The sequence below is a fragment of the Syngnathoides biaculeatus genome, chromosome 14 (genome assembly GCF_019802595.1).
Source record: "Syngnathoides biaculeatus isolate LvHL_M chromosome 14, ASM1980259v1, whole genome shotgun sequence".
Lineage (NCBI taxonomy): Eukaryota > Metazoa > Chordata > Actinopteri > Syngnathiformes > Syngnathidae > Syngnathoides > Syngnathoides biaculeatus.
Window position 1 is genome coordinate 11,895,775 of NC_084653.1, and position 26,722 is coordinate 11,922,496.

The window sequence follows — 26,722 nt, forward strand, 5'->3', positions numbered from 1 at the left end:
TTCTTTTTTAAGAACATTTATTTCATTTGACAATTCAATAGTACATTTATCAAAAATTCCATTCTGCATCATTTAATTCAAGACATTTTTATGTCCTTTTCTATTCTTCATAAAAGAATAATTGCTTGTTCAGTGATGACGCTACCTTAAAAATAAAAAAAAAAACACGTAAAGAAAAGTTCACATTGTCACCTGTGTGTTTGATAGCTGTTCAAAAAATAATAAAAAATGTCCTTAAATACAATCCATACAAAAAGTCAACGGTGCCATCTTTGCATAGTTTTTTTTTTAAACTAATTCTGCAAAGCTTCAATGAAACTTTACCACGACAGTAGTACATTTTAAAATGGATGTTCATCCAGCTAAAACAAAAGACTGAACATCTTTGACTTGTCACACACGATTTATCAAAAATATATACATATATATATACAATCCTCAGAAATATCTACAGTAGTTACAAAAATGTGAAAAAAATCTCCATACATACAGTGAAAAAAGACAAAGCAACTGAAGAAAAATATTTGACATCACAAATGATAATCTTTAACTGGCTTGAAGTATTGTTTTTGTCTAAGACCAATACAGCTCTTGGATTGGATCTTTATTAGATTTTGCAGGTGAAAAGCGTCCATTCAGTGGAACTGATCTTCCCTGATATGAGGCTTGGGGAAAAAAAAAACAACTTATGAGTAACTTTCATTGTCAACCCAAGTTGTCATCCAGGGCTTCTTCTCATAAGGATCCATCTTGAATTTGCCATCTTCGTAGTCGGGAGAATCCTTTCGAATCCGCACGGCATGATACTGAGGGACCGCGTCCTCCCGCTTTGAGCGTTTGAAGAAACCGCACTGGATGGACAACAAATTTCACAAATGATGACCAAAACCAAGATCAACCTAAACGTGCAATAGATGTGCTGGCTGGGCAAAAAGACAGAACGTAAAGAATGTTGTTAAGCATGCTTGCAGCATTTCATTGTAGATTTCCAAAAGCCAAAAAGATAGCAGCAAAAGCACCTGCAGAGCACACAATTATACAACAGTGATGATTTTGTGACACATATTGCACAACAGAAATGTATTGTGATTGTGCGGAATATGTGTCAGGTTAAATTCATGCAGAGCTGGCCCAAGCCTTCAGGTAGTCTCCTGCACATGGAGACGGTCTCAATTCCTCAGTCAGCCGCAGTAAAGCTAGCCGTTCTTTGCAGAGGATAGAGAATATATGCCTGTGTGAGTATTATTATTTTATGGGTCCAGGTGTTGTTCAAATATCTATCCCTTTATGAGTTATGAGAACTCACCACTGATGCTATTTGTTAGCTAATCTTTGGCATTCCCATTATGCGTTAGCATTAAGGCAGCTTAGCTGACTTTAAGGCAAAGTTGTACATTTTTTTAAATACACAATGTGTAATTCTCATTGTTTGATGTTTCGTTGGACAGTAAACTTCAACTGGGGTTGTGTTAAAAACGAAGCATTTTTTTGGGAAGAATTGTTCAGTTTTCCGAACTGCTGCTTGTTGTAAAGTGAGTTGCGTTCACTGGCAGCGTGCAGCGCTTTGATCTAAATTTTTTGCTTGCTAGTCAAAATTGAAAAAAAAAGGTCCAATGATAGCTTGTATCTTCAAAAACGCGTGTCAGGTCGCTCCTTTAAACTGTTAGTGTGCAAAAGAAAATGAAATAAACTACCTTTTATAAACCACAATTCTTCAGCCCTACTTGGTCCCCCCCCCCCAAAAAAAAAACACTACTTCAAGATGTTGTCTAATTGCTTTTTCGGGGCTCCCGAGTGGTCGCGGGGCTGTTAGCAAAAGCTTTAGTCCGCTTGTTCCTTGGGCCGGCTCTGCATCTGTACATAAAGCTTTCCAGGTGAGTTCATTAGTTGCTGCACATGCGCAAGGCTATTTTTTTTTTTTTGCTGTTTTTTTAACCTGTTCAGAGCATAAAATCAGGCCTCATCAGAGAGTTTGTCTTTGTCAGAGGGCTGAACATGGATCTCAGCCTTGTGATAGGCCGCGTTGAACTGGTCTTTGGATGCTCTCTTGAAGAAGCCACACTGAAGGGAGGGGGTTGTGGGGAGGGGGGGGGCAATTGTGATGAATCAGCAATCAAAAACAAAATCAGTAAAAAACGGTCACCTGGTACGACATTTTCAGAAAAGATAGAAAAGGAACAATCAAAGGCACGCCACACACCGCGCAACATGGCCGAATACACACTGTACACATGAAGACGTAGCCCCTGCCTGGTATACTGCAACGATTTTCACCTTGATCATCAAGTATGTAAATTGTTCCGGATTTAACCTAAATGGTTTGGTAATCATCAATTTACTCCAAATAATGTATCTTTGTTCATCTAGTTATGCCAGTGCTGGTTATTGACAGGCAGTACAAGTAAATCCACTTCCACTAGGTGTCTATCAACCTGTGTAATGACTTTTTGTGATATTTTTTAAAATGTGGTGCCCTGCGGTCTTTTCTCATGTAAAATATAGTGGAACCGAGGTAGAACAAACTAATAGGGGCTGGGTGTGGTGTTGTATGATATAGCCAATTGTTCATTATAGTGCACTTTTTTTCTTTCGCTCATATGCACTCATATTACTCAACAGTAAAAAAAAAAAATGATTTGTAGATTTTTTTAATTGCCTAAAACACATTGTACAGTACTGAGTTATTGTAAATAGCTTGAAATATGTAAAAAGTTGATCCCAACTTACCACATTGATGTGCTTGATGTACTTATAGGCAAGTAAAGGCGGTTTGTTGTCATGACAGCAAGGAATCAGTGTGCTTCCTAGTTCCAAATGTGTTGCCAAAGGCAAACTGCTTGACAAAATAAAATTGTTGCTGTACCAAAAAATAGCATGTTCCAGACTCCAGAGCGTATCTGTTTTGTTTTGTGTTCCCCAGATTTAAAACCGCAGCTACATCGCTCTGTCTCTCTGGTCTACGTACAATATATAATTGATATTTTCATGGGCGCCACGTCAACACCTCACATTCAACATGGTTGCCACATAGGCATGGGAGGCCCATCTTTTGGAATGTGATCGAGTAATATTGTATATCCATGACCTAGAAATATGTTATTTCCATTCTCCATATATTTTGCGCCACAGCACCAGTAAACAACAGTGGCCAATTCTGGAACTAATACTTACTCAACGGGATTTTAAGTCACAGATGGAAATTATTTTTGGCACAATGTTCTGTCTCAACGGTCCATTGGTGTAGTGATTCAATCTGTTGCGAGCTACACTTCGCGCAAGTGGATAAAATCTGGTGTTGTTTGCGTGTTGGCCAGTAGGGGAAGTATAATATAGAAATACAGGCACAAATGAAGTTTTCCAACAAATCAAGTACGTTGTAGTAATATTCATTTTTTATGGCAGAGGATAAAGAATATATATTTTATATGTTTTGTCCTCACGTGTTACTGCCGCTTGTGAAATATTGATAACTATCTCAGCATCACTGCGAGTTTGGCTAGCCCGTCCATCACATTTCGGATTGGATATTAGTACTAAGATAGTGGGTATTCCTAAGTTTTTATTGTATGTGATTGTTTTAAATACATGTGGTAATAAAAAGCTTGAAACTTTTTTTTTTTATAATTATTGATTATATGCCAAAATGCTGCTTGTTCTGACGTGAGCTAAGTCCACCTGCCACCGTCTTGTGCATGTCAAAGCCAAAAAAAATCAGCCAAGTGACGGCTTGAAAAAAAAAATTGTAAGTTGGGTCATTCATAAGTCAAGGTACCACTGTGATTCCACAGAATCAAAGATGTATGTAACTATGGGTGTTGTCCAACACAGAGTATGTATCTCAGCATTTTGTCAGATTGTTAAAAGGATTTTTTTCTTTGTATTTCAGATAAGAACAACTTTTTTTTAAAAATGACATTACACGGTTTTCATTGGGATGCTCATTCCTTTTCACATTTTAGCAAGAATTATGTGTTTTCCTCCTCTCCCGCTTTGACATTCCTTTCACTCACCTTCCACAGCAGAAAGACCAACAAAGCCAAAATCAAGATGCCTGCGAGAACAGCCACCACGATGATCCACCAGGGGACGCCCCCATACTGGGCCACCGCACTCTCTGGGAACACTGTGAGGGTCACCTGCCGCAAATGGACAAGGTTCCATGAGAAATGCAAGCTTGGAGAGCACCACAGCGTGTTCCACCCGGCAAACACGCGGCTTACTTGGGTGTCGGGCGTCCTCAGGATTGTGTTAGTGGCCGGAGTGTGGAGTACCAGCGAAGCCCTCACAATGATGTCCAAGGACGAAAGAGAAGTGTAATCCTGTGTCAAGACAAAACCAGATGAGTGGGAGTCCACCAGTCTTGGTACCAAAGTATAAATACTCAATTATTGTACTGACCTAGATTTTTCTTGTTTATTTTTCAGACCATATTGTAATTTTACTCTCTAAATTCAAAAACAGAGTTCTGCATTTTCTACTACTCACTTTGTTGAAATTTATTCAAGCCTTGTAAAATTTGTGGATAACGACACCATGCAACAAAGACGTAAATAGATAAGGGTAACGTCATTTTTGTTGGCAACAACAGTGATTCGTGGCTAATGTGTCTACAGTACAAGCTTCTGGCGTTAAAAAAGCAGTTATCTATAACAGAAAAAGGACTTACAAGAAAAGTTATCATTCTTCACAGTTATCATTAGCCGAATTACTACTTTGGTTTTGCAGTTCACAATGATATCAAAGCCCACATTGTGTTTTATGGAAAGAGAATTTTTATGAATTATTTCTTAGTACAAGGTTTTTACAATTACAATTTTACAATTTAATTCTAGAAGGCAAACTATTATAAGCTGATGTTTTCCTGTTGTGCTAAGATGTCACTTGATATAATAATTGGCCATAAGAATTAATTTATACTTTTTATTTTTGCACTGAAGTACATTTCAGTGTCTGTTCTTTTTTACCTTTACCCAAGTAGATGATTAGGATAAAGGTTGATATTCTGTGCATCCAAGAGAGCAGGTGGAAAGGGAGTAAGGCTAGAAGTTTAGGAGCAGGGTTTAAATTATCGTACCACGGAGAAGATGGGTAGAGAAATGGAGTAGGGCTTATTTTAAAGGAAGAGCTGGCTAAGAATGTCTTGGAGGTGAAAAGAGTATTAAATCGAGTGATGAGACTAAAATTTGAGTTTGAGTGTGTTATGTATAATGTGGTAAGCGGCTATCCCCCACAGGTAGGATGTGACCAAGAGTTGAAAGAGAAATTCTGGAAGGAACTAGATGAAGTAGTTCTGAGCATCCCAGACAGAGAGAGAGTTGTGATTGGTGCAGATTGTAATGGACATATTGGTAAAGGAAACAGGGGCGATGAAGAAATGATGGGTAAGTACGGCATCCAAGAAAGGAACTTTGAGGGACAGATGGTGGTGGACTCTGCAAAAAGGATGGGGATGCCTGTAGTGAACACTTATTTCCAGAAGAGGGAGGAACATTTAGTGACCTACAAGAGCGGAGGTAGAAGCACGCAGGTGGATTATATTTTGTGCAGATGATGCAATCTGAAGGAGGTTACTGACTGTAAAGTTTTTGTAGGGAAGACTGTAGCTCGACAGCATAGGATGATGGTGTGTAGGATGACTCTGGTGGTGGGTAGGAAGATTAAGAAGACAAAGGTAGAGCAGAGAGCCATGTGGTGGAAGTTGAGAAAGGAAGAATGTTGTGTGGCCTTTCGGAAAGAGGTGAGACAGGCTTTCGATGGACAGCAGAAGCTCCCGGAAGACTGGACTACGACACCCAAGGTGATCAGAGAGACAGGCAGGAGAGTACTTGGTGTGTCTTCTGGTAGGGAAGGGGAGAAGGAGACTTGGTGGTGGAACCCCAAAATACAGGAAGTCATTCAAGGAAAGAGATTAGCGAAATAAGGGGGACACTGAGAAGAATAGAAGAGGCGAAAGGAATACATTGAGAGCGACGTAGGGCAAAGGTAGAGGTGGCGAAGGCTAAACAAGAAGAATATGACGACATGTACACCAGGTTGGAGAGGCAAGTAAGAGAAAAGGATCTCTGCAGGTTGGCCAGACAGAGGGATAGAGATGGGAAGGATGTGCAGCAGGTAAGTGTGATTAAGGATATAGATGGAAATGTGTTGACTGGTGCCAGTAGTGTGCTAAATAGATGGAGAGAATACTTTGAGAAGTTGATGAATGAAGAAAATGAGAGAGAAGGAAGAGTACAAGAGGCAAGTGTGAAGGACCAAGAAGTGCCAATGATTAGTAGGGGGAAGTTAGAAAGCCACTTCAAAGTATGAAAAATGGAAAGGCTGTTGGTCCTGATGACATACCGGTGGAGGTATGGAAACAATTTGGAGAGATGGCTGTGGAGTTTTTGACCAACTTATTCATCAGAATACTAGCGGGCAAAAAGATGCCTGACGAATGGAGGAAAAGTGTACTAGTTCCCATTTTTAAGAACATGCGATGTTTAGAGCTGTGGGAATTATAGAGGAATAAAGTTGATGAGCCACACAATGGTATTGGTAATGGTATGGGAAAGAGTAGTGGAGGCTAGACTCAGGACAGAATTAAGTATCTGCGAGCAACAGTATGGTTTCATGCTTAAAAAGAGTACCACAGATGCATTATTTGCCTTGAGGTTGCTCGTGGAAAAGTACAGAGAAGGTCAGAAGGAGGTACATTGTGTCTTTGTGGATCTAGAGAAAGCCTATGACAGAGTACCAAGAGAGGAACTGTGGTACTGCATGCGTAGGACTGGTGTGGCAGAGAAGTATGTTAGAATATTACAGGACATGTATGATGGCAGCAGAACAATGGTGAGGTGTGCCTTAGGTGTGACGGAGGAATTTAAGGTGGAGGTGGGACTGCATCAGGGATCAGCTCTGAGCCCCTTCCTGTTTGCAGTGGTAATGGATAGGCTGACAGATGAGGTTTGACTGGAATCCCCTTGGACCATGGTGTTCGCAGATGATATTGTGATATGCAGTGAAAGCAGGGAGCATGCAGAGGAACAATTAGAAAGATGGAGACATGCACGGCAAAGGAGAGGAATGAAGATTAGCCGAAGTCAAACAGAATGTATGTGTGTGAATGAGAAAAGTGGAGGGGGAAGAGTGAGGCTACAGGGAGAAGAGATAGCGAGGGTGGACGACTTCAAATATTTAGGGTCAACAACCCAGAGCAATGGTGAGTGTGGTAAGGAAGTGAAGAAACGGGTCCAAGCAGGTTGGAACAGCTGGCGGAAGGTGTCTGGTGTGTTATGTGACAGAAGAGTCTCTGCTAGGATGAAGGGCAAAGTTTACAAAACAGTGGTGAGGCCAGTCATGATGTACGGATTAGAGACGGTGGCAGTGAAGAAACAACAGGAAGCAGAACTTGAGGTCGCAGAAATGAAGATGATGAGGTTCTCGCTCGGAGTGAGCAGCTTGGATAGGATTCGTAATGAGGCCATGAGAGGTACAGCCAAAGTTGGATGTTTTGGAGACAAGGTTCGAGAGAGCAGACTTTGATGGTTTGGACATGTTCAGAGGCGAGAGAGTGAGGAAGACATGATGGCAGTTGGGGATGAAGGGGAAGATGCAGGAGATAGGCTGCGATGGAAAAAGATGACATGGTGTGCCGACCCCTAATGGGACAAGCCGAAAGGAAAAGAAGAAGGCCCATGTAGAGGTGTTGAATCAGTACTTCTGCCTTTTTTTCACAACTATCGCTTCTCCCACTTAAGAAGAGAGGCTGAGTAATTTTGCCACCTTTGGATTCCACTGATCATCGTAGTTCTACTAATGAAAACTAATACACCACCTCCAGAAAGGTTGAGTTCCACAGTCGAGCTCTGAGTTCCACTGTAGCCCCATCAAGTCCTTGCAAGGGGCACTGCAGCACCACACACTGCAATTGTTTCCCACACGCCTACCGAGGAAAAAGTCTCTTAAACCTCCGTGAAGATATCCACATTGTATTGCAATACTTGTCATTCTTATGCAGCACAGCACTCACCAAAATCTTATTTTTGTCAGACAGCGAAGACATTTTTCCTCTTGTCTTTTTATGTACAATTTCACGCTTTGTCCTGAATGTGGAACTCTCCTGAAAACACATTGGCTCTTATCACCCGGCAAGGAATCTGTACATTTATATCTATACATACACATTTTTCTGTGAGAGGCTTTTTTGTATTCAATTGTACCTGAATGTGTTTGAGAGGGTTGATCTCCGACTCCGGTGTACAAATGATGTTGCGCGTTCCTTCTTTAGCTTTCATCTTCACCAGGTACAAAAGCCATTTGCCATTTTTGTTGGACTTGGGCCACTGGATGTGTAGTGAGGACTTGACGGAAGAGGCCCACAAGTTGTTAATCTGATAGGGGGGGAAAGTAATAGAGTTGAGGGAATAAAATGAGCTTTTCCCATTCAGGATGGAAAAGAAATACACATGGTATTGGGAGGAAGTATTTCCTCAGTGTGTCAGTGGAGCAGGGACGTAATATCAAGCTGTCACTGAGGCTGGCTTGTCCGTGATGGACGGAAGCAAGTTCCCAATGTTGAACGTCCTCCTCTCGGCCCCACGCCCTGGCTTCCTTCTCAGTTTATCCTGGCGAGAACCTTTTTTGGCGCTGCCTTCCAATTGCTGCACTTTGTTTTTGCATTGGTCTTCCCCGAGTACTCTGGCTTCCTCCCACATATCAAACGCATTCAAGTTAGGTTCACTGAAAACTTTGAATTGTAATCCGAGTGAATCTGAGTGTGTACATTTCTCAGCGACCAGAGCCAGACCAAACCAAAAAAATTAACAAAAAAGCTTTTCAGAAATGCTGATTTTGTTGTGTAATTTAAGCTGCCTGAGGCCGAGTCGACCTTTCAAAATCAGCACAGCCGCCACCCAGGTTGTGGAAAACTAACAAGCCAAATAATTCAGCGATTCCCAACCTTTACTGAGCTAAGGCACATACCTTACATTTGAAAAATCTCATGGCTCCGCCACCAAAAAAAAGTGACACAAAAAGCGGATACACAAGTCACCTATATACTTTCTGCCATCAAATAGAAGAGCATTGATTTGTTCTGTTGGGCTTTATATGTCGCTGCGTTAGATAGGTGAACAGAGACACATTATTTGTTGTAAATAAATCATATTTTGACCAACAAAATGAAATGCGATCGTTTCCCGCGGCACACCAAAAGATCTCTCATGGCACACTGTTTGGAAACCACTGAAATAATTGACCCCTCCGTAGAAATTGCATCATTCGCGTCGCTGACCAATCAGAGGCCAGAGATCTGCATAAACCACACCCCTTTTTGGGACCCGCAGTTCCCTCAGACAACGTTGCATGGTCCAGTATAGCTTTTGTTAGCGTTTTATCGCGTATTTGGGTTCTTTAACAATAGATATGGTTAAGAGGTGTAATCACGGACTTTATAATAGTGACGACAGGTATCCTGAAAGGCTAGTTGGTGGAGTTCAATTCGTACCCTTTCCAAAACCGAAGACCCAGTACGAAAAATGTCTTCGATGGATCAAACTTTGTGGAAGACCGCATCATCAACTGAATCCATCTAAAATCAACCGGAACAGAAGACCGAGTACGAAAAATGTCTTCGATGGATCAAACTTTGTGGAAGACCGCATGATCAACTGAATCCATCAACCGGAACAGATGTGTTTGCACGAAGGTAAGCCCTATATTTGATTTTCAATACATGTCTCACATAAATGAATTAGCAGTTCTTCGCTTGCATAACATAGCTACGTGTGAATGATTGACACACTTGATCTATGTTGAGCGATATTTTGCGATGATCTGACTGCACAAACGTGTCCCTTTGTTCGTGGCTAATGAGCTAAGCTAAACCAGACTAGCAGTCCTAAAAGCCTTCGACGTGCACCGAGACACCAAGACTGAAGGAAGGGTGTTTGAGGACACTAAAGTAGTGATTGTCGTACTCGGTCGGGACTTACGTAGGTTCGGCACTAATTCAAGAAATAATTATTGAGGAGAGCGTGTGACGTTACACAAAGAAAACGAGAGAAACAACTCGTAAATCAAGCCTCGCCTTCTTCTTTTCCTTCATATGGCGGTTCACAAACGGCTATACAGATACACATACAGATTCTGCACACAAGTGTGATCGGTAACACGAAAATAGGAAACTGTCAATGACGAATTTGTCTTTGGGTTATAATATATTATGTGGCTTCTCTGTCTTCCTCTGACTCTGGAAAGATCTCGCAGTGATATCAATGGTTTCTCCGTCGATATGCATGTAAATACCATTGAAATACCGCTCGCTGAAATACTTGAAGCCCTGCTGTCTGCTTTTCAACGATATTTCACTATTAGCTAAGAATGCGAGTGAGAAATCAGCCGGTAAATCGGACAGTTTCGCTCTATTCTTTTCTTGCTGCGCCGCCCTTTTTGCTAATTGTTTGTCTGACGTTAGCGCACGTGGCGTGACGTCACTTCAGGAGGCGTGGTTAAGTGCCCTGTACGGAGGGGTCAATTGACTTTGCAAGCACTTTTAGTCACAACAACATACTCTGAATGTGTAATTGACCAAACTGCCGATCTCCTCTTCGCTCTCCATGGCGCTTTCGCCTTTCACGACTCCACCGAACGAAATTCGATGAGGGTTGGCCTCCCTAAAGGAGAAAAACATGACAATAATGAGCTTCTCTTATAGCAAGTGTTCCTGCCGTCAGCCTCAAACATACCCAGTAACCGACAACGGCAACTCAATCAGCACTTTGGCTTTGACTCTCACGTGGGCCAGATCTTGTACGCTGGTTCTGAACAGACAGAAATAGGAAAATGGAAGTGCAGGAAATAACCACAAATTTCAGGATGAGAACACAACGCAGCAGAGCTGGAAGCGAGCGAGTGGCCTTTGCAGTTCTTACGTGTGGAGCTGCAGGTCAATGTCAATCTCTGTGGTCTCCAGAGTCATCGCCACAGTGCTCAGGATGATGTAAAATGTTACCTTAGTGGGAAGGGGGAGGAGGGGGGGGGGGGAGCCCTTCTTAATTCCTATGCAAATTCTTTCCATCGAAAGCACCAAAAGTGCCGCCACGTTCATACCTCGGAGCTTTGCTTAAACGGGTTGCCCAGCTCGCAGTCGGCATGAGAGCCGTTTTGATTGGCTGCACAAATGATCTGCTTGTCCACCTGCGGGGAAGTTAGAAAAGAAAGAAAAGGAAAAGTAAATGCCATCTGAGTCACTTTTATCGGTCACTGTATTGCTTTATTTGTATTATTTTATGTATAATTGGTGATATGAGTGGGTTTTCAAATTTATTGCAATAAATGGGCATGGTTTCGCTCAATCATCTGAAGATGATAATAATGGAAATTGTGAGAATTCAAATTTGGATCCAAATGTACAAAATTACAATTTTATTAATGGTGTAAATGATTGTTACTGAGATAATTATTCCGGCGTCAGGCTAAATAAAATCACAAAGGTAAAAGGAAGAACAATATTTAGTTTATAAAGAATCAATTTTTAGATAGTGTTGATTCTAATTTCTAAGAGAATTTCAGTGTTGTGGCAGCACGGTGGGTCAGCTGGAACGCATTGGCCTCACAGTTCTGAGGTACTGGGTTCGATCCTGGACCCACCTGTGTGGAGTCATTCTGATGGCAACAAGTTATTTAAGCGAAGGTTGGCTATTGTGCTTGAATTCAAAAACCACTATGTCATTTATAGTCAGGGTTTGAGTTCTGACTTGTGCTTCATGGAAGTCTCTCCATATTTAGGTGTAATGTACATGTGTAAAACTATGACAGTGAAAAAAATGAGGTTAACTATTACTAAACATAACACTCACACTCGCGGACCCACCTGTGTGAAGTTTGCATGTTCTCCCCGTTATTTTTAGCGGCAAAGTGGTGCAGCAGGAAAGCATTGGCCTCACAGTTCTGAGGACCCAGTTCCCAGCCCTCCCTGTGCGGAGTTTGCATGTTCTCCTCGTACCTGCATGGGTTTTCACCAGGCACTCCGGTTTCCTCCCACATCCCAAAAACATGCAACATTAATTGGACACTAAATTGCCCCTAGGTGTGATTGTGAGTGCGGCTGTTTGTCTCGATGTGCCCTGCGATTGGGTGGCAACCAGTTCAGGATGTACCCTGCCTCCTGCCCGTAGACAGCTGATATAGGCTCTAGCACTTGCGCGACCCTTGTGAGGACAAGCGGCAAAGAAAATGGATGGATGGAATTTCAGTGTTGTGAAAACTTTTTTCCCCCTCTTTGTATTTTACATCTAATACAGTCCTGTAATTCAACTTTGAAATGCGTAAAAAATAAAAATCGTGTGCATTTCAATGCCTGTAAACAATGTACAATGACAGCAAAGTTGACATGGTTGATTTTTTTTTTTTCCTCTCACAAATCTTTGCAAAGGTGATAAAATTTGTTTCTTTTTCCTCTTTCACCTTGGGGTTTCTGCATTGCAGTTTTTGGAGTAATACAACCTCAGTTTCACGTGGAACGTTTGAGAATGACATGGCCTTTGGTCTCGTGCGTTACCGTGCTGCGATGTGAGCGCACGCCCGAGTACGACAGGGTGTCGGGGAAGGAGCCCGAGAGCTTGGCCTCATAGGCGTCGTCGGCCTTCGGGTTGCTGACGGTCAGTCGCAGAGCCAAGTCCTTCCTCTCGTAAGTCAGGTGAAACACGGGGACGTTGTTCCTGCTGCAGATGCGCAAACAAAAGCGCTTATTAGCCGATGAAGGCATACGACCGTTTAACGTGTCACAATTCAGGAAGCGCTCACATTCACGTCAATGTATTAATTTATTTATTAAGTTGTGCTGTTGAAACACTAGATTTTCCCCTCTCTGTCATTATGGAAGGATTGTTTTTCCTTGTCTTATCTTATATGATAGAGGTTCTTTCTGTTACTCACACGGGCAATGGCGAGTAAATGTCTTGATTGCTTTGCTTGTACAACAATTTGAAGTCCATCATCAGGTTACTGCGACAAACATGATCGCTACCACAGCCTTCCTTTACAAAATTGACCTACAACAGCAAAATACAATGAAAACAGTGAGCCGTTCGCGTGGTAATATCTTTACTTACTTTACTTGAAATTCCCAAAAATGAATTGTTTTACCTCAACAGTTTCTTTGCTCGACTGAGAAGAGTCTACGATGGGCATTAGCAGCGGCAGGCCGTTCTTTGCCTTTTGTCGCTTCATACCGATTATTTGCGCGGACACCTCGACGGGAATGCTTCGCATCTTATCCTTAATGTTGTCCTTTGCAGAAGAAAAAAAAATCAAATTCATGAAATTCCGGATCTTTCACGTAAGAAGATTTGGGGCACATTGGCCATTACAAAACAGGAGGTGAAGAAGGACGGAAAATATGAAGATTCAGATATAATAGCTCGCATTGTTTGCAGTGCGCCTGCGGGAATGTTTGTCCATTCATTCAGAGCTGCATTTCTGAGGTCAAAGTTCACTTTTCACTGCACTGGGACACCGGCATCCTGCAAGTGAAATTTCCCCAAAATCTTCCCACGAGGACTGAAGCAGAAAATTATGAACGCTTAAGAGCCAAGAGCCCAACCCACAGCTGATTAGGTGTGTCCTAATATCTATGACAACATATATCGTAAACCCTTGCATAATTGTGGTCCGGCATTCCTATTTTGACCAATATTCCATGTGCTAGCTAATACTATCTTGGGGAGGTGGTTTGTTTGTTTTGAATAATTTAACTACTGTATACAGTCATTCATGTAACGTACTCATGATTGTGTACATTCTAGATGTATAGTGTTGACGCTTTATGATCCTTTTTTTCACCTTTAACTTGGCTTTAATCTTAATGCACGTTTCCTGCTTTTGTCCTCGGAGGTCCGTGGTACTGTTAAACTGGTGTTCTGTTTCCGAGTTGGATGTGTTCAAGAACATGACCCTGGAGAGTAGCCCTTGTTTTCTGCGATCGCCGTCCGCCTCCACAGAGTAGCTGATAGCTGCAGCAAAGGGGAGCGAAACAAGATGTGAGACAGAAGAAGCCTGAGAGGAGAATGAGATACAAAAAAATGAAAAATAAAATGAACTGAAAGATTTACATACTGATTCGTGGGTTGTAAGACGCAGGGTTTGCTTTGTAGCTGAAGCAAACTTCCACAGTGAAGCTAAAAACAGAAAAAGCTTCCTGCTGGATTACATTGTACAGATTTATGAAAGAAAAATTGAATGAATATTTACCAGTTGTTGTTTTCACAATTCTTTATTGTGAGGTCAATTTCCCTTGGGGAGATTTTCATGTTTTGGCGCATACTAACGATTGGTCTCGCCCTTAAAAAACAAAACAAGAAACTGAATGTAAAATAAAATTGCAGGACTCAATATAGATTGCAAGTTTTCAAAATACCACCTAATTATAATGGTAAAATATTTAAAATAATATTCATTAATATGCATCTAATACAATGAAAATTTTATTTTAATATTCTAATCAAGCAACATATATTGGTGGAAAATAAACTTGACAATATTATAAGTCTTGGAAAATGTATTTCGAATGTAATAAATGGCTGGCCTGTAATTAAATGACTCGATGCTCACAACTAATATTCATGGAAATCCTTCTAAAATACGTAGTAATATAAAAACCTGTAAATTAGTGCCGAGTCTGACAGCGAGCCCACGGCAAGGTCTGGATAAGAGTTGCTGTCCAGGTCCATGTTCCCTGCCAGAGAATAGCCAAACAGTCGGATGTTGTAATCTTTTCCGTGAATGATCTGGAATAAAATACGACAAGGTGGAATCCGTTTAACGTAGAAACCTGCGGCAATTCCAGCACTAAACATAAAACACTATTGTAAGTTAATATCCACAGCGCTTTGAGGTAATATCTGAGTTGTACTGGGAAAGTGCCCATAACGAAATATTCACTTATCACCAAAATCGAGTAGGAAATCAAATTGGGCGAATATGCATATCAGGGGTGTAAAACTTTTTTTTTTTTCTACATACATATCGCCCCTCGGGATAAATGGGTCTTCACTGTTGTGTTTCTGTTACTCCATTTTCTTAGTTGGAGTCACTCTCATTCTATACTACAGGGCCTTCTGTGATTTTTAACATGTGATCTATGAAGCAAGTCAACCTGGGCTGGGGTGGCGTTGATTCCCCGTGCAGAACCGTGATAAATGTAGACCTTTCCCGCACCGCCATCGTCATAAGGCGCTCCAATCGCGATGTCTGCTTGACGACGGCAACGCAGTTAATGCAACAATATTGCAGTTAAAAAGCAACCCAAAAAGAAAAAGCATCAGCTAAACGACCTTCGTAAGAGTCTTGATTGATGTCGCCGATGTTCTCCACTGCCAGGCCAAACATGGAGTCCCTGGTCCCGTTGAGACGGACGGGAGCGACGCCCCGCCATCGTCCCGCCTGGTTGATGTAAACGTAAACAGCCCCTCCAACGTCTTTGTCCTTCATGTAGAACTGGGGCGCTCCCACGACTATGTCCTGCCATCTAGGACAAACAAAGGCTGTTATCAGTATTTTGGGATGTTGTTTATCACACATCTGTTACCATGATGTCACACGTCCAGACTTTTGTGGGGCAAAAGCCTCTAACGGTAAAATCTTTGAGGTCATTTAATGAAAGCACAGGCTTCAGTGATTATTTTTGCCCTCTTTTCTACGGCTGTACGTAAGCTAAATTGCATTGAAGGATGTTTTTGCATTTCAACACTTAAGTTGATTCAAGTACAGACATTGCAGAAACGAGAATGGAGGTTTGGAAAAAAAAAAACACTATAGGCAATCTTTACAGGTACAGTGTTTGAACGTCTCGGTTGTTGTACAAATCGGTGTTCGACCACAAATTCTGCGTAAAAAAAAAAATCCTCGGTTTTCGACCCAATTCTTGGTGTCCGAACACCCGGAAATGTCGACAGGGTAGCTGACTCAAACCGAGGGATCCCCAACGTACACAGGCCGGTGCCGACTTCGAATCAAGCAGTCGCTCATACGCAAGCCAGTGCGTGCTCATTGCGTGAGCGTGCACCTTCGCTCGTGCTTCTCAAGAATGTTTATTTGTTATTTTTACAGTGTTTTCTTTGCCATGGGCCCAAAGAAAGACAGTGGTGCTACCACCAGCGAAGGAAAAGGAAAGTTGGGCAAGCCACAGTGGATGTAATTACGGTAAGTATAGAAATATGGTGCGTTTTGTTACGGCTCTTGCTGGCTAGCATCGTATAGCTTAGTCAACTATTTCAACTATCCTAAAGAATAAATATGTAATAAAAGGCACCTTGTGTTGCCAAAGGTGTGACTAACATCACAAAGCAAAGGTTTCTGATATTGTAAAAAATGGAGACGCTACTGGAGAATTACATCATGGATATCGTGGAGTTGTGACTCCAACACTTCCTCCTTCCCTCTCAAGGTAAATGATGCACATTTAACTTGCTTAACCTTTATGCGTTTATTTTTTATCGTTTAAATGCACGATGCACATGTTTTTACATGAATGGGAATTAAAATGGGAATTTACTTTTTGGGATTGGGAACAGATTAAACTAATTTACATGATTTTCTATGGGGAAAAACGTTTAGTAAATTGAACAACTCGGATAATGAACACTTCACAACAACGAATTATGTTCAAACTCCGAGGTTCCACTGTATATCTCTTGCGCTAGCAGTAGTCTTTCCCTTTTCTGATCCCCGGAATTATCTGGGCCCCAATTGTTTATAAATATGATGAAACGATATATTGTAGCTGCCCGATTCATGTGAAAGATGGGACGCACCCATCCCCATTGAGGTCGGCTACGGCCACGTCGTATCCAAAAGAGGATGCCAGTCCGGGTCCGTACAGAGTGTGTTCCACAGCAAGGCGACCCGAGCCGTGGTTGTCTTTTCTCAATAGCAGCACCACTCCGCTGTGATTGGCTCTGGGCGCTCCGGCCACTACAGTTAGGCCACGCCTCCTGGCGATGCTGTGACCCGAGTCCAAGGAGAAGCCTAAACGTACGTAGAAGGAGTCCAAGATGTTGCCAGTATTTGGGATTGATGCCAATTGAGACGCTGCCTGTTTTCAAAAAATCTCAATGAGTTAGAACACTGAAGACAAGTTACTTTATTTCTGTAGTTCAGTTTAAAAAAAAAAAAGTGAAACTCATGTAATACAGATTCATTAAACAATTCCTAATTTCTACATTAAAAATAAATCAAATTGGCTTTTTTTTTATATAATGTTCAAATTTTTGGACAGTGAATTGTTTTGGGTGGGTTTTGTTAGGCCTAAGCTACAATCAATGTTGTGTACGGAAGCTATACTGTAGCTGATAGACAGGTGTTCAAATACTTATTTGCAGCTGTATCGCACAAAAAAAATCATTAAAAAAATCATTCATTGTGATTTCTGGATTTCTCTTTTAAGATTATCTCTCTCACAGTGGACATGCACCTACGATGAAAATTTCAGACCCCTCCATGATTTCTAAATGGGAGATCTTGCAATAGCAGGGTGTTCAAATACTTATTTTCTTCACTGTATATTTAAATGGGTTTCACTTTGTGAATTGATAGCACTGAAACAAATTTTGTCAATTCTCATCGTTTTTCACAGCAGATGTCTGTGGTGCCAGATCAAAAAAAAAAAATGGAGTGACTTGGATCACAGATGCCTGAGTTGCACTGTAATTGTTGCAACATCAACATTGAGGATACTACTCACAACTGCGTATAAGTAAGAAAAAGAAAGTAGGACTTAGTGAGATTGTACTTTATAACAACGTACCTAAATAACATGACTAAATAGAATGTGAAGAATTAAACAGATTGGGGATTATGATTATGTAGTTGCAACTTCTAGAGGTGTTTTGGCCACCGGGGGGCAATATAACACAGTCATGCAGACACAAACGAAGACAACCACTGTAAGTGACTCAGTAAGCTGCAGAAATATTTTTTACACTTTACTTTTTTTATTTTATATGGATGAGGACTATATGCTTGTGTGTGTTATATTGTTTGTCTACATGTGTTGATGCATAGTAAAAACTATCCATCCATCATTTTCTTCATCGCTTATCCTCACAAGGGTCACAGGGAGTCCTGGAGCCTATTCCAGCTGTCAACGAGCAGGAGGCGGGGTACACCCTGAACTGGTTGCCAGCCAATTGCAGGGCACATGGAGACAAACAGCCGCACTCACAATCAAACCTAGGGGCAATTTAGAGTGTCCAATTAATGTTGCATGTTTTTGGGATGTGGTAGGAAACCAGAGGGCCAGGAGGAAACCCACGCAGGCACGGGAGAACATGCAAACTCCGCACAGGCGGGTCCGGGATTGAACCTCAGAGCTGTGCGGTCAATGCTCAGTAAAAACTACCATCGGATGACTAATGAAAACACCCCCATGTTTACAACATTAAGATTTTGGATTTGAAGCTAAAATGATTTGATAGTTTTAAATACATGTGCAATTCTCATTGTTCAGCTGAGAGTGGCATCGTTCATTCTTTGCCAAACTGATCCTTGTTTTGAAATCAGTCCTGTTGACTTCCCAACCATCACCAAGTGCTCATGTTTCAATTTTTTGCGCACAAATCAAAGCAAAAAAAAAAAAAAAAAGAGTGGTTCACCGAGGTAGCTGTGGGCAGGGACGGGTACAAGCTCGGGGTTCAAGATGTGCTCATCGCCAACTTCGTAAGGCCCGTCGTCGTAGATGCCCATCTCCAACAGGGTGTTGTTTTTCTGCTCCACGCGTACGATGCCTGGCGGGGAGCAAAGCGAGTCGGTCACACAGCCGACAGAGTAAGCGACTGTGTTTTGAATGTGTCCAGACCTTTCCAGTTGTACGCTCCAGGCGCTCCAAAGACCAAGTAATGGTAGTCCTTGGTGAAGGTGGCGGCCACACCCTGCTGACATGACCCAAACAGCTCGTGACCTCTGCCCCTGCCATCGCAGAAGTTCCAGTTGCCGCCGTCCTCATCGGACGACTCGTCGATGGTCAGGTCCTGGCTCAGGACGTAGCAGCGTCCAGTGATGTCACGGGCCTCCTGGGGCGTGTTCACAAACAAGCGTCTCTGATAGCGATGAGCGCACGTCTGAAGTCACAAAGCACACCAATACCCCAAAAGTTTTTTTTTTTCCATTTAATTCAGGTCCACTGATGAAACAGTATGTTTACATTATGATATTGTCATTGATATGAGCAGCAAGGATTGATAGAGGTTAATGTGCGCTTCAGATTTCTGAGGTTTCGCGTTTGAATCCTCTAAGTTTTCAGTTGTTCCTGTGCCTGAGGTGTAGTTCTTTTTTTTCTAGGAACTTCTTGGTACATTCCCAAATCATGCTTGTTAGGTTCATTCAGGCGTTAAAGGTGTGAATGTGATTGTGAATGCTTGGCTGACAACCGTTCCGCAGTTTGACCTGTTTCTCATCCAAAAGCAGGAGCCGAATAAGGACCAGGAATATAGAAAAGGTTCGGATGAATGATTACTTACCAGAATTTTCCCCCCTGGTCCTTGACTCTCTACCATCACCCCCATCCACTGGTTCTCCTTGTTCTCAACTTGGATATCCTCTTTCAAAGTTAAGACAGGGAAAAAGCAATGGCAAGAACAAGGAAACACATTAGAAACTTAAATCACTGGGTTTTTGGACATCATTGAGTATGACACGATAAATGATTTTTATGCAGTTCACACTAAGAGCTAAATTCTGACTCACTGGGATTTCTATGAAACAACTCCAGGATACAGACTGGCTTTTACCATATTCTGCATGGTTTAATTGATAAATGGATGCAAAGAGGTGGCACAGCTGGTAAAGCATTGGCCTCACAGTTCTGAGGTGCCGGATTTGATCCCGGCCCCGCCTGTGTGGAGTTTGCATGTTCTCCCTATGCCTGCGTGGGTTTCCTCCGGGCACTCCGGTTTCCTACCACATCCCAAAAACATGCAACATTAATTGGACACTCTAAATTGCCCCTAGGTTTGATTGTGAGTGCGGCTGTTTGTCTCCATGTGCCCTGCAATTGGCTGGCAACCAGTTCAGGGTGTACCCCGCCTCCTGCCCGTAGACAGCTGGGATAGGCTCCACAGCACTCCCGCAACCCTTGTGAGGACAAGCAGCTGGGAAAATGGATGGATAGGCGGCATGATGGTGCAACCTGTTAGGGTGTTGGCCTCACAGTTCTGAGGACCGGGGTCCAATTTCCCCCGTGTGGAGTTTGCATGTTCTCCCTGTGCCTGCGTGGGTTTTTTTTTTAGACAGCTGGGATAGGCTCAAGCACTCCCTCGACCCTCGTGAGGATAAGTGGAAAAGAAAATGGATGGATGGACGGATGGATAGAGACGAGGTAAATTCTTACCTTCACTGTCAAATAAAATACGCTCACAATCAGGAGTGTAGTTGATGTCACATTTATAAAGTCCTCCAGTGATTTTGGCATTTTGCTTCCCCAACGCTCTGGCTCGGGGGGCACCAATCAACAACCTGAAAAAAATTACATGTCAGTTCAAGCCGTGTTGTTCTCTTATTGAAAGTAGTTTTGTTCATGTTCTCTACACGATTTGATGTTTATGAAAATCATGGATTTAGTTGTGATGCAATGTTAACACGAGTCTTGGCAGTTGATGGGGACATTTTGGGCTCATTCAATAATAACACAAGTGTTCCCCCACATCTTTTGTTTTCTGGACAGCGCTTTTTGTGGAGAATGCGGGCGAGTCGTAGAGCGCCCCGGTTAACACCGAGGATCCTTTCCTGCAGCATCTGCATTTTATCTAGGTTACCATGTTCCCCATTTATAAACATCGGAGTTCCTCAACCATTATGCTTGATGCACTAAAACCCACGAGAGAGTACCTTAAAGGTGAAGTGCTCTGAGGGCAAAAGTTGCAGAGGAAAACCAAATCAACTTCCTGTAAGTTCACACTTCATTTTTTGCACATTTCCATTCTGCGTGTGCTTTGTCACACAATGTCGGCAGTTGGGTATTTTTTTTCATCAGCCCAAATGCAAAACACTGATGGCTATATACACATCGCAATACTAAATACTATCTATAGACAACAATACTAAAAATTTTTGTGTGCTTGCATTTTGCAGACTTCTGTCGAAACAAAAACACTTACCGGGTCTGACCTCAGTGTGTTGCACACGAGCAAAAAACACAACAGATAAGCGTGTATTTGTTTTGTCTGTGAATGTTATTATTTGACTCCGAATCGTCCTTAAAAATTATACAGATATTTTTGTCCTTGATTTTTTTTCTAAAGGAAAGGCCCAATATGGACAAAGCGGACACAAAACTTGGTCAAACAGAAGTAGCTTTCAGAAGGGCCTTTTCTGAACACACCAAAAAGGTTTATTGAAAATATGGGGCCTCTAACCCACATTTGGTAGCATCCATCCATCCAGTTTCAACACCGCTTCTCCTGAAAAGCATATTACAATTATCGTCTGTGGGAACAGTGATTATTACTGCAGCTTAATAGGTGACCTTCTCTGCCTCTTCTTCTTTTGGCTTAATTACAATGCATCTCTTTAGTGTTGCAGCACAATGTGGTACTACAGTGGAGGTGGCCAACTCTCAAATCAGACTTGCAGAATTTTACATGAACTAACACAGAACTCTTTGGCAAAGCCACTCTCCCCATGACCTAACCTCGAACAAGCAGTACAAAATGGATGGATGGATGTTCACGGGTTCAAAATCTCCATTAGTACTGTTGTGTTAAAAATATTTGATATAGCACGAGGCACAAAAAAATGGATGACAACATAGTAGAGAGTGTCAATCTACATTCCAACGTGATTCTAAACAAGAACTCTAGAGGCACAATTTCATTTGCAAGCTACTGTGTAGTGTGGGCACTGCCCAGAACTGCAGGAATTTCCCTCAGGGTCAGAAGGGAAATCCTGTCTAGCTTTTTAACGTTCCCCTCGCAGGGTCTTCGATTGATCTTCCAGAGCAGCTCCGTGGCTCATCATTTGTTCAACAAGGATGCGGCTCCTTCTCCTTCTGGGGAGGTCTGACGGAGTGACCCGAGAGCAAACTGCAAAGCCTACACCCAAACAAAGACCGCCCGTGACATGCAAATACAAACAGGAGCTTTTACAAAGTTGCCTTTATGTTGACATTTCAGCACCTGTGCTACAGCACTTCAGCCGCCCACACGTGTTGTCGCACTTCAAGGAGAATTTTTATTGAACTGACAGGAGCCACAAAAAAAAAAACACACATTAAAAAGATGGCAGAGGGCAGTTTTACAAATCATGCGGCCCACAGAAAGCACATCACGAAGTTACATTCGTCGAGAAACTTAAAAGCAGAGCTCCTGGGAAAAGTTGTAGAATTTAGCAAGTGACCGACGGTTAATATTGACATTTACATGCAACACAGCCATCTGGTTGCCTGGTGAAGCAGCGGTGTGCTCTCCTCTCTTTTTTTCGTGTAACAGCAAATGTTGACATAATGATAGATACACTCTAGTCAAAACTTAAGGTACACTCAAATCTGCCTTTGGTGAGGAAAAACATACAGCAGAGTGTGAGTTTTCCCCATGATGGATTAAAATAAGAATAATAAAATGGATAAAAAAATGTGTTTATATTTGATGCTGTACACCTGTGTTGTATTCCAACACAATGAGAGAGTTCCCTACAGTTATTAGTGACCAGTATCGGTACCTAGGATTGTTTTTTTTGGGTATAACATACTGTACATACTGCTATTGGCTGTTGTATCCAGCCTCCTGCCCAAAGATAACTAGGATTGGCTTGTGAGGATGAGTGGTTAAGAAGGTGGATGGATACAGTATGTACAACATCCTTCAAAAGTAAAAAACACAAAACTTTTTGTAATCTACCTGAAATTTGTTAAACTTCTGGAATTCTTTCATGGTTTATTTCATCCAAGATAAATTTTTCGATGTCTTTTTTTCCCCAAGGATTTTCAGTGCGACTCATCTTCTCTGTTAAAAACCCCGTGTTCCTTCGCAAACATTTTTGTGCGTTTAGGATGTGCTATGTATTGTTCTGAGAAAGCCATGATCTTACTCCCAAACCCAAATATCTTACATCGTGTTGCACATTTCAGCTCTAAAAATCTCTCGGTAAGCCTCTCACTTCAAAATCTGACTTGCTCTCCTCCACTTCCTTGAGAAGTAGAATCTTTTTTGTCCTTTAAGGCTTCATTTTCATCCGGTTTGCATTGGGGGAAAAAAGCATCATGATGGACTGTGGTATTCTTTGTCAAAGATAATGTGTGGCCCGAGTTGTTAAATGTCTCATCACGCCACAAGAGTGTCTGTCACTGCGGTGTAAGTCTGAACGGAGCACACGGCGGCCGCAAACGGTGATCTTGCCGCTCTTTGTTAACGTGTTCTGCTGCAGTTCTGCATGCAGCCTATCCACTCTGACTGATGATGCACACAAATCGACCTGCCAGAGGTTAATTCAAGTTTACAGCTAAGCAAATATTCAAAATAAATCTTTGTGAACCTCTGGAATAAAATGTGCTCACGCCCCCTTTTGAAATGACACAGAGTTAAAGCGAAAAGAGTCAGACTGGAATGTCTTGAACTGATAATGATTCACTCACGTTTAATCTATCAGGTTACACATGAACAGATGGGCATGCATGCATGTCCAGTCGGTTACGCATCTTTTCTCTTCTTATGCTAACTGGTATCTTTTGTGAAAGTTCAACCTGGATCTGTTGGTTCAAAACAGTTTAGAGAAGGGCACGAGCCAAAGAAATAATGTCTACTTCACCAATATGATTATGTATTTAGCCTTTTTCCTTTACAACTTATCCCAGATGACTTCAGGTAAAACGTGGACTACAGCCTGGACAGGTTGCCAGTCAATAACAGGACACAGATTGAGACTGGCAACAAATCAGATTTAGACTTAAAAGGGAACTGATGCCTGCACCGAAGTTACACCGGTCACCACCAGTGACCAAATAATTATCTTGCGGCATTTTACGCTAGCAAGTGGCGATGCATTAAAAACCGGAGGGATCATTTTAGATTCCCCTGCTAACGTTTGGATTGTAATCAAAGTAAAAGCAACAAACTCTCACAATTGATATTTGACTCCAAAAGCCGTCATCGGCAGTGAATGAGTTTTAAGTTACCAAATATGCTCAACAAATTGTTTTGTTAGGAATTGCAATTCTCACAGAACTAGAACTGTGAATCCTGAAAAATTGACACCAGCAATGCCACAATTTGGACTATAACCCTGATCAATTCATCATAAAATGTCAGAACATACCATCCAAATGTGGCCCATGAGGATTTGTAAAATAAAATCAACCGAGAGTTTGAATCTTACTGTCCAGGCAACACAAATATTATCTAATGCAACAATTGCCCAATTGTTTGCATCATTATAAGTTGCATGTTGGTTTATGATTTTTTTTAATCTGCTTTGCAACGAAACTAAACAATTCTATTCCTGTGAAGAAACAAGTCGAGCGTGCACATCTGCTCTTCTTGTCTTTGCCACGATTTCCTCCCACCGCCGCTCATGTGACTCGGAGGCTAATTAGCCAGACAGGTCAAGTGAAAGCTTATCGAGCGCAGACCCAGCTAATGAACAGATGACCACTTCCACAAAAAAAGTAACCCCTAGTAAAGAGTATAAAATGTACTTTTGTCATATTTTATTAAACACTATCACATTAATCACGATCTCAACCTTTCTTTGATGAGTAGCTCAGCAATCACATGACTCCACTGCTTTATTGTGACCCTTTTCAATTTCATCGAGTGTGTTAGTGCAAGCGCTGCACATGCCCACCGCAGTCAAAACAGCAGCGGAGATAAAATTCCACATTGTCATCTCTGTGAAATCTGAGGGAGCGTCGTTATCAGGTCTTGCCAACCCAACCGCCTCCGCCGACGCTGCTGCGGGGTCAGCGCGCATGCAGCCTCACGCCGGACGCAGGCTTCGACACGCCGACCCACTCTGCGCCTTCGCGTTTTAACGGGACTCCGGCAGGAACCCTCTAGGTTCTGCTGCAGGGAGGCGAGGAAATGAGAATAGCCCCTCAAATCAGGTTCGCCCAAATTTCCACACCCTTATTTTTTTGCCTCAGGCCTGGTTTTAAACAGAGCCTTTTAACTACTATCTCCTTATTCTCTTAGTGGCCAGATTTTGCAAAGTCTGCTGTCGCTACGGTGGAACAATGGACAACTGGTTACCACATCTATCTCATAGTTATGAGGACCGGGGTTTATATGTGGACTTTTCATGTTCTCCCCCATCCCTGCGTGGTTTTTCTTCGGGCACTGCGGTATCCTCCCACATCCCAAAAACAGAAATACTAGGTCAATCGAAGATTTTGAAATTGTCTGTTGATGATTGTTTGCTTATACGTGCCTTGCAATTGGCTGGCGACCAGTTCGGAGCATACCCGAAGTCAACTGTGATTGGCTCAGCGATCCTTGTTGTATTGTTTCTCTGTGGAATCGTAACGAGATCGTTGTGGGATTACCAGATGGAGTAAGTAAGTGAAAGCCCAGGGACCGAATGCACAGATTGTCAGTATTTTAGAGAGACCCATTCTTGAAGAACTTCACCAAGGGAGCCCTGCCTCCCTCGGTCTCAATCAAACAATGGCAAACAAGCACCTTTAAAATGTGAAAGTGAAGAGCTCATCCTCCTTGACTTTACAGCACATTTGCATGACACTTGTCGCCATTGTTTGGTCATTTGTCTTCAGCCTGCGTGCTTTAGGTCCACATGCAACGCATCATATTGGCATTCTCAAAAAAAAAAAAAAAAAAAAGGAATAGGCAAAGGAAGAAGACAACAAAAAGTGCTTTTCAGGCTTCAACAATAACTTGAATCGTAGTTTGAAAAGGAAACATATACTGTTACAATGTTGCGGTGTAAAGAGGAAATGAGATTGTGTCGCACTTGTGTCTGTTTTAAAGGCATCACATCCGCGGCAGATTGCAATGCGGTTACAAGGTGACTTACATTCGTTTGTCCGGGTTGAGCTGCCGGTGCATGGCCAGAGAGAATCCAAACAGACTCCCGGGCTCGCCGTCTTTCCTGATCACAAAGTTGGTGTCCAGGTTGAAAGCCGGCAAAAGAGGTGCGTTGAAAAGATACAAAAGTGTCGCACAAAATGCTCCTCGCTGCAGCATCCCGGTGCGTCTTGTGGAGGGGGGGCAACCTTGCAGAGCTTCAACCCCTTCAGTGCGCTTAGCTCAAACGCCACAGAGGCACAGTGCATGGAAGCCGGGAGTGGGGTTTGTGTTTTTGTGTGTGTGTGGGGGGGGGGGGGGGATCATGATCCACAGTGCCCTCTTTGGTCGACCATAGGAAGGCAACATCCTGCAGTTGGTTACAACGCAGTTTACAAATAACCCCGTTTTCTCGTCTTTTTACACAATTAAAACTAAAACCGTGTACGCTTTATAACATATAAATAGTTTTTCCCGAGGCTATTTTTGTAAAGAATTATTCTAAATTCCTCCAAGAAAGCATGTTATTAATACATTTTTAAAAAGCTGAAAATGCAGTTTTAAAGGCATTTCCTTCCTTTTCATTTTCTAAAATGAGCTCAAGCACTTTTTGTACAAAATGCAGAAAATGCTGTTACTATTTAAATCCTATTACAACAGAATTGGAAGAGAAACTTTTCAAGAATCATGACACAGACAGGCAGAAAGAATGTGATTCACAATTTGATATTGTGGGTTGT

The 26,722-nt window shown here is 42.1% G+C and overlaps 2 protein-coding genes across 7 annotated transcripts in view; one reads left to right on the top strand and one right to left on the bottom strand.

The window, feature by feature from the left end:
• On the bottom strand, nt 1-26,267 carry itga6a (integrin, alpha 6a). 3 transcript variants are annotated; one of them, XM_061841268.1, is made up of 26 exons: nt 25,993-26,267; nt 20,363-20,487; nt 19,494-19,573; nt 18,833-19,094; nt 18,630-18,761; nt 16,791-17,004; nt 15,312-15,505; nt 15,134-15,228; nt 14,638-14,765; nt 14,230-14,319; nt 14,095-14,156; nt 13,822-13,991; nt 13,126-13,269; nt 12,916-13,031; nt 12,539-12,701; nt 11,089-11,175; nt 10,911-10,990; nt 10,725-10,799; nt 10,550-10,652; nt 8,199-8,369; nt 8,009-8,098; nt 7,814-7,921; nt 4,221-4,319; nt 4,011-4,136; nt 1,937-2,061; nt 720-851 (listed from the first exon to the last, which is right to left on the bottom strand). In XM_061841268.1, the coding sequence occupies exons 1-25, from the start codon at nt 26,160-26,162 to the stop codon at nt 1,954-1,956; spliced, it is 3,192 nt and encodes a 1,063-aa protein (XP_061697252.1). In that variant the 5' UTR covers nt 26,163-26,267; the 3' UTR covers nt 720-851; nt 1,937-1,953. The 3 variants fall into 3 exon arrangements, with proteins under 3 accessions (XP_061697251.1, XP_061697253.1, XP_061697252.1); XM_061841267.1 differs by lacking the exon at nt 1,937-2,061 and having other exon boundaries at nt 1-851; XM_061841269.1 differs by lacking the exons at nt 1,937-2,061; nt 20,363-20,487; nt 25,993-26,267 and adding an exon at nt 19,720-20,354 and having other exon boundaries at nt 1-851.
• dlx2a (distal-less homeobox 2a) overlaps nt 24,793-26,722 on the top strand; it is an 18,144-nt gene continuing 16,214 nt past the window's right edge. For 3 of the 4 annotated variants that reach the window (XM_061841271.1, XM_061841275.1, XM_061841273.1), the window contains exon 1: nt 24,793-25,066. The gene's annotated coding sequence lies outside the window, so the exon portion shown is untranslated. Of the gene's footprint in view, nt 25,067-25,972; nt 26,111-26,722 lie in introns of those variants that run through there. The other variant, XM_061841270.1, reaches the window with a different exon arrangement.

Excerpts from the sequence above, each read along its gene's own strand:
- itga6a (XM_061841267.1), bottom strand. The coding sequence starts at position 26,162 with ATGCTGCAGCGAGGAGCATTTTGTGCGACACTTTTGTATCTTTTCAAC. Across the intron at positions 17,005-18,629 it reads CCCTGCCCACAGCTACCTCG|GCTTCTCCTTGGACTCGGGT; the intron begins GTGAACCACTCT and ends ACGTACGTTTAG. Across the intron at positions 4,137-4,220 it reads TGAGGACGCCCGACACCCAA|GTGACCCTCACAGTGTTCCC; the intron begins GTAAGCCGCGTG and ends CATTTGCGGCAG.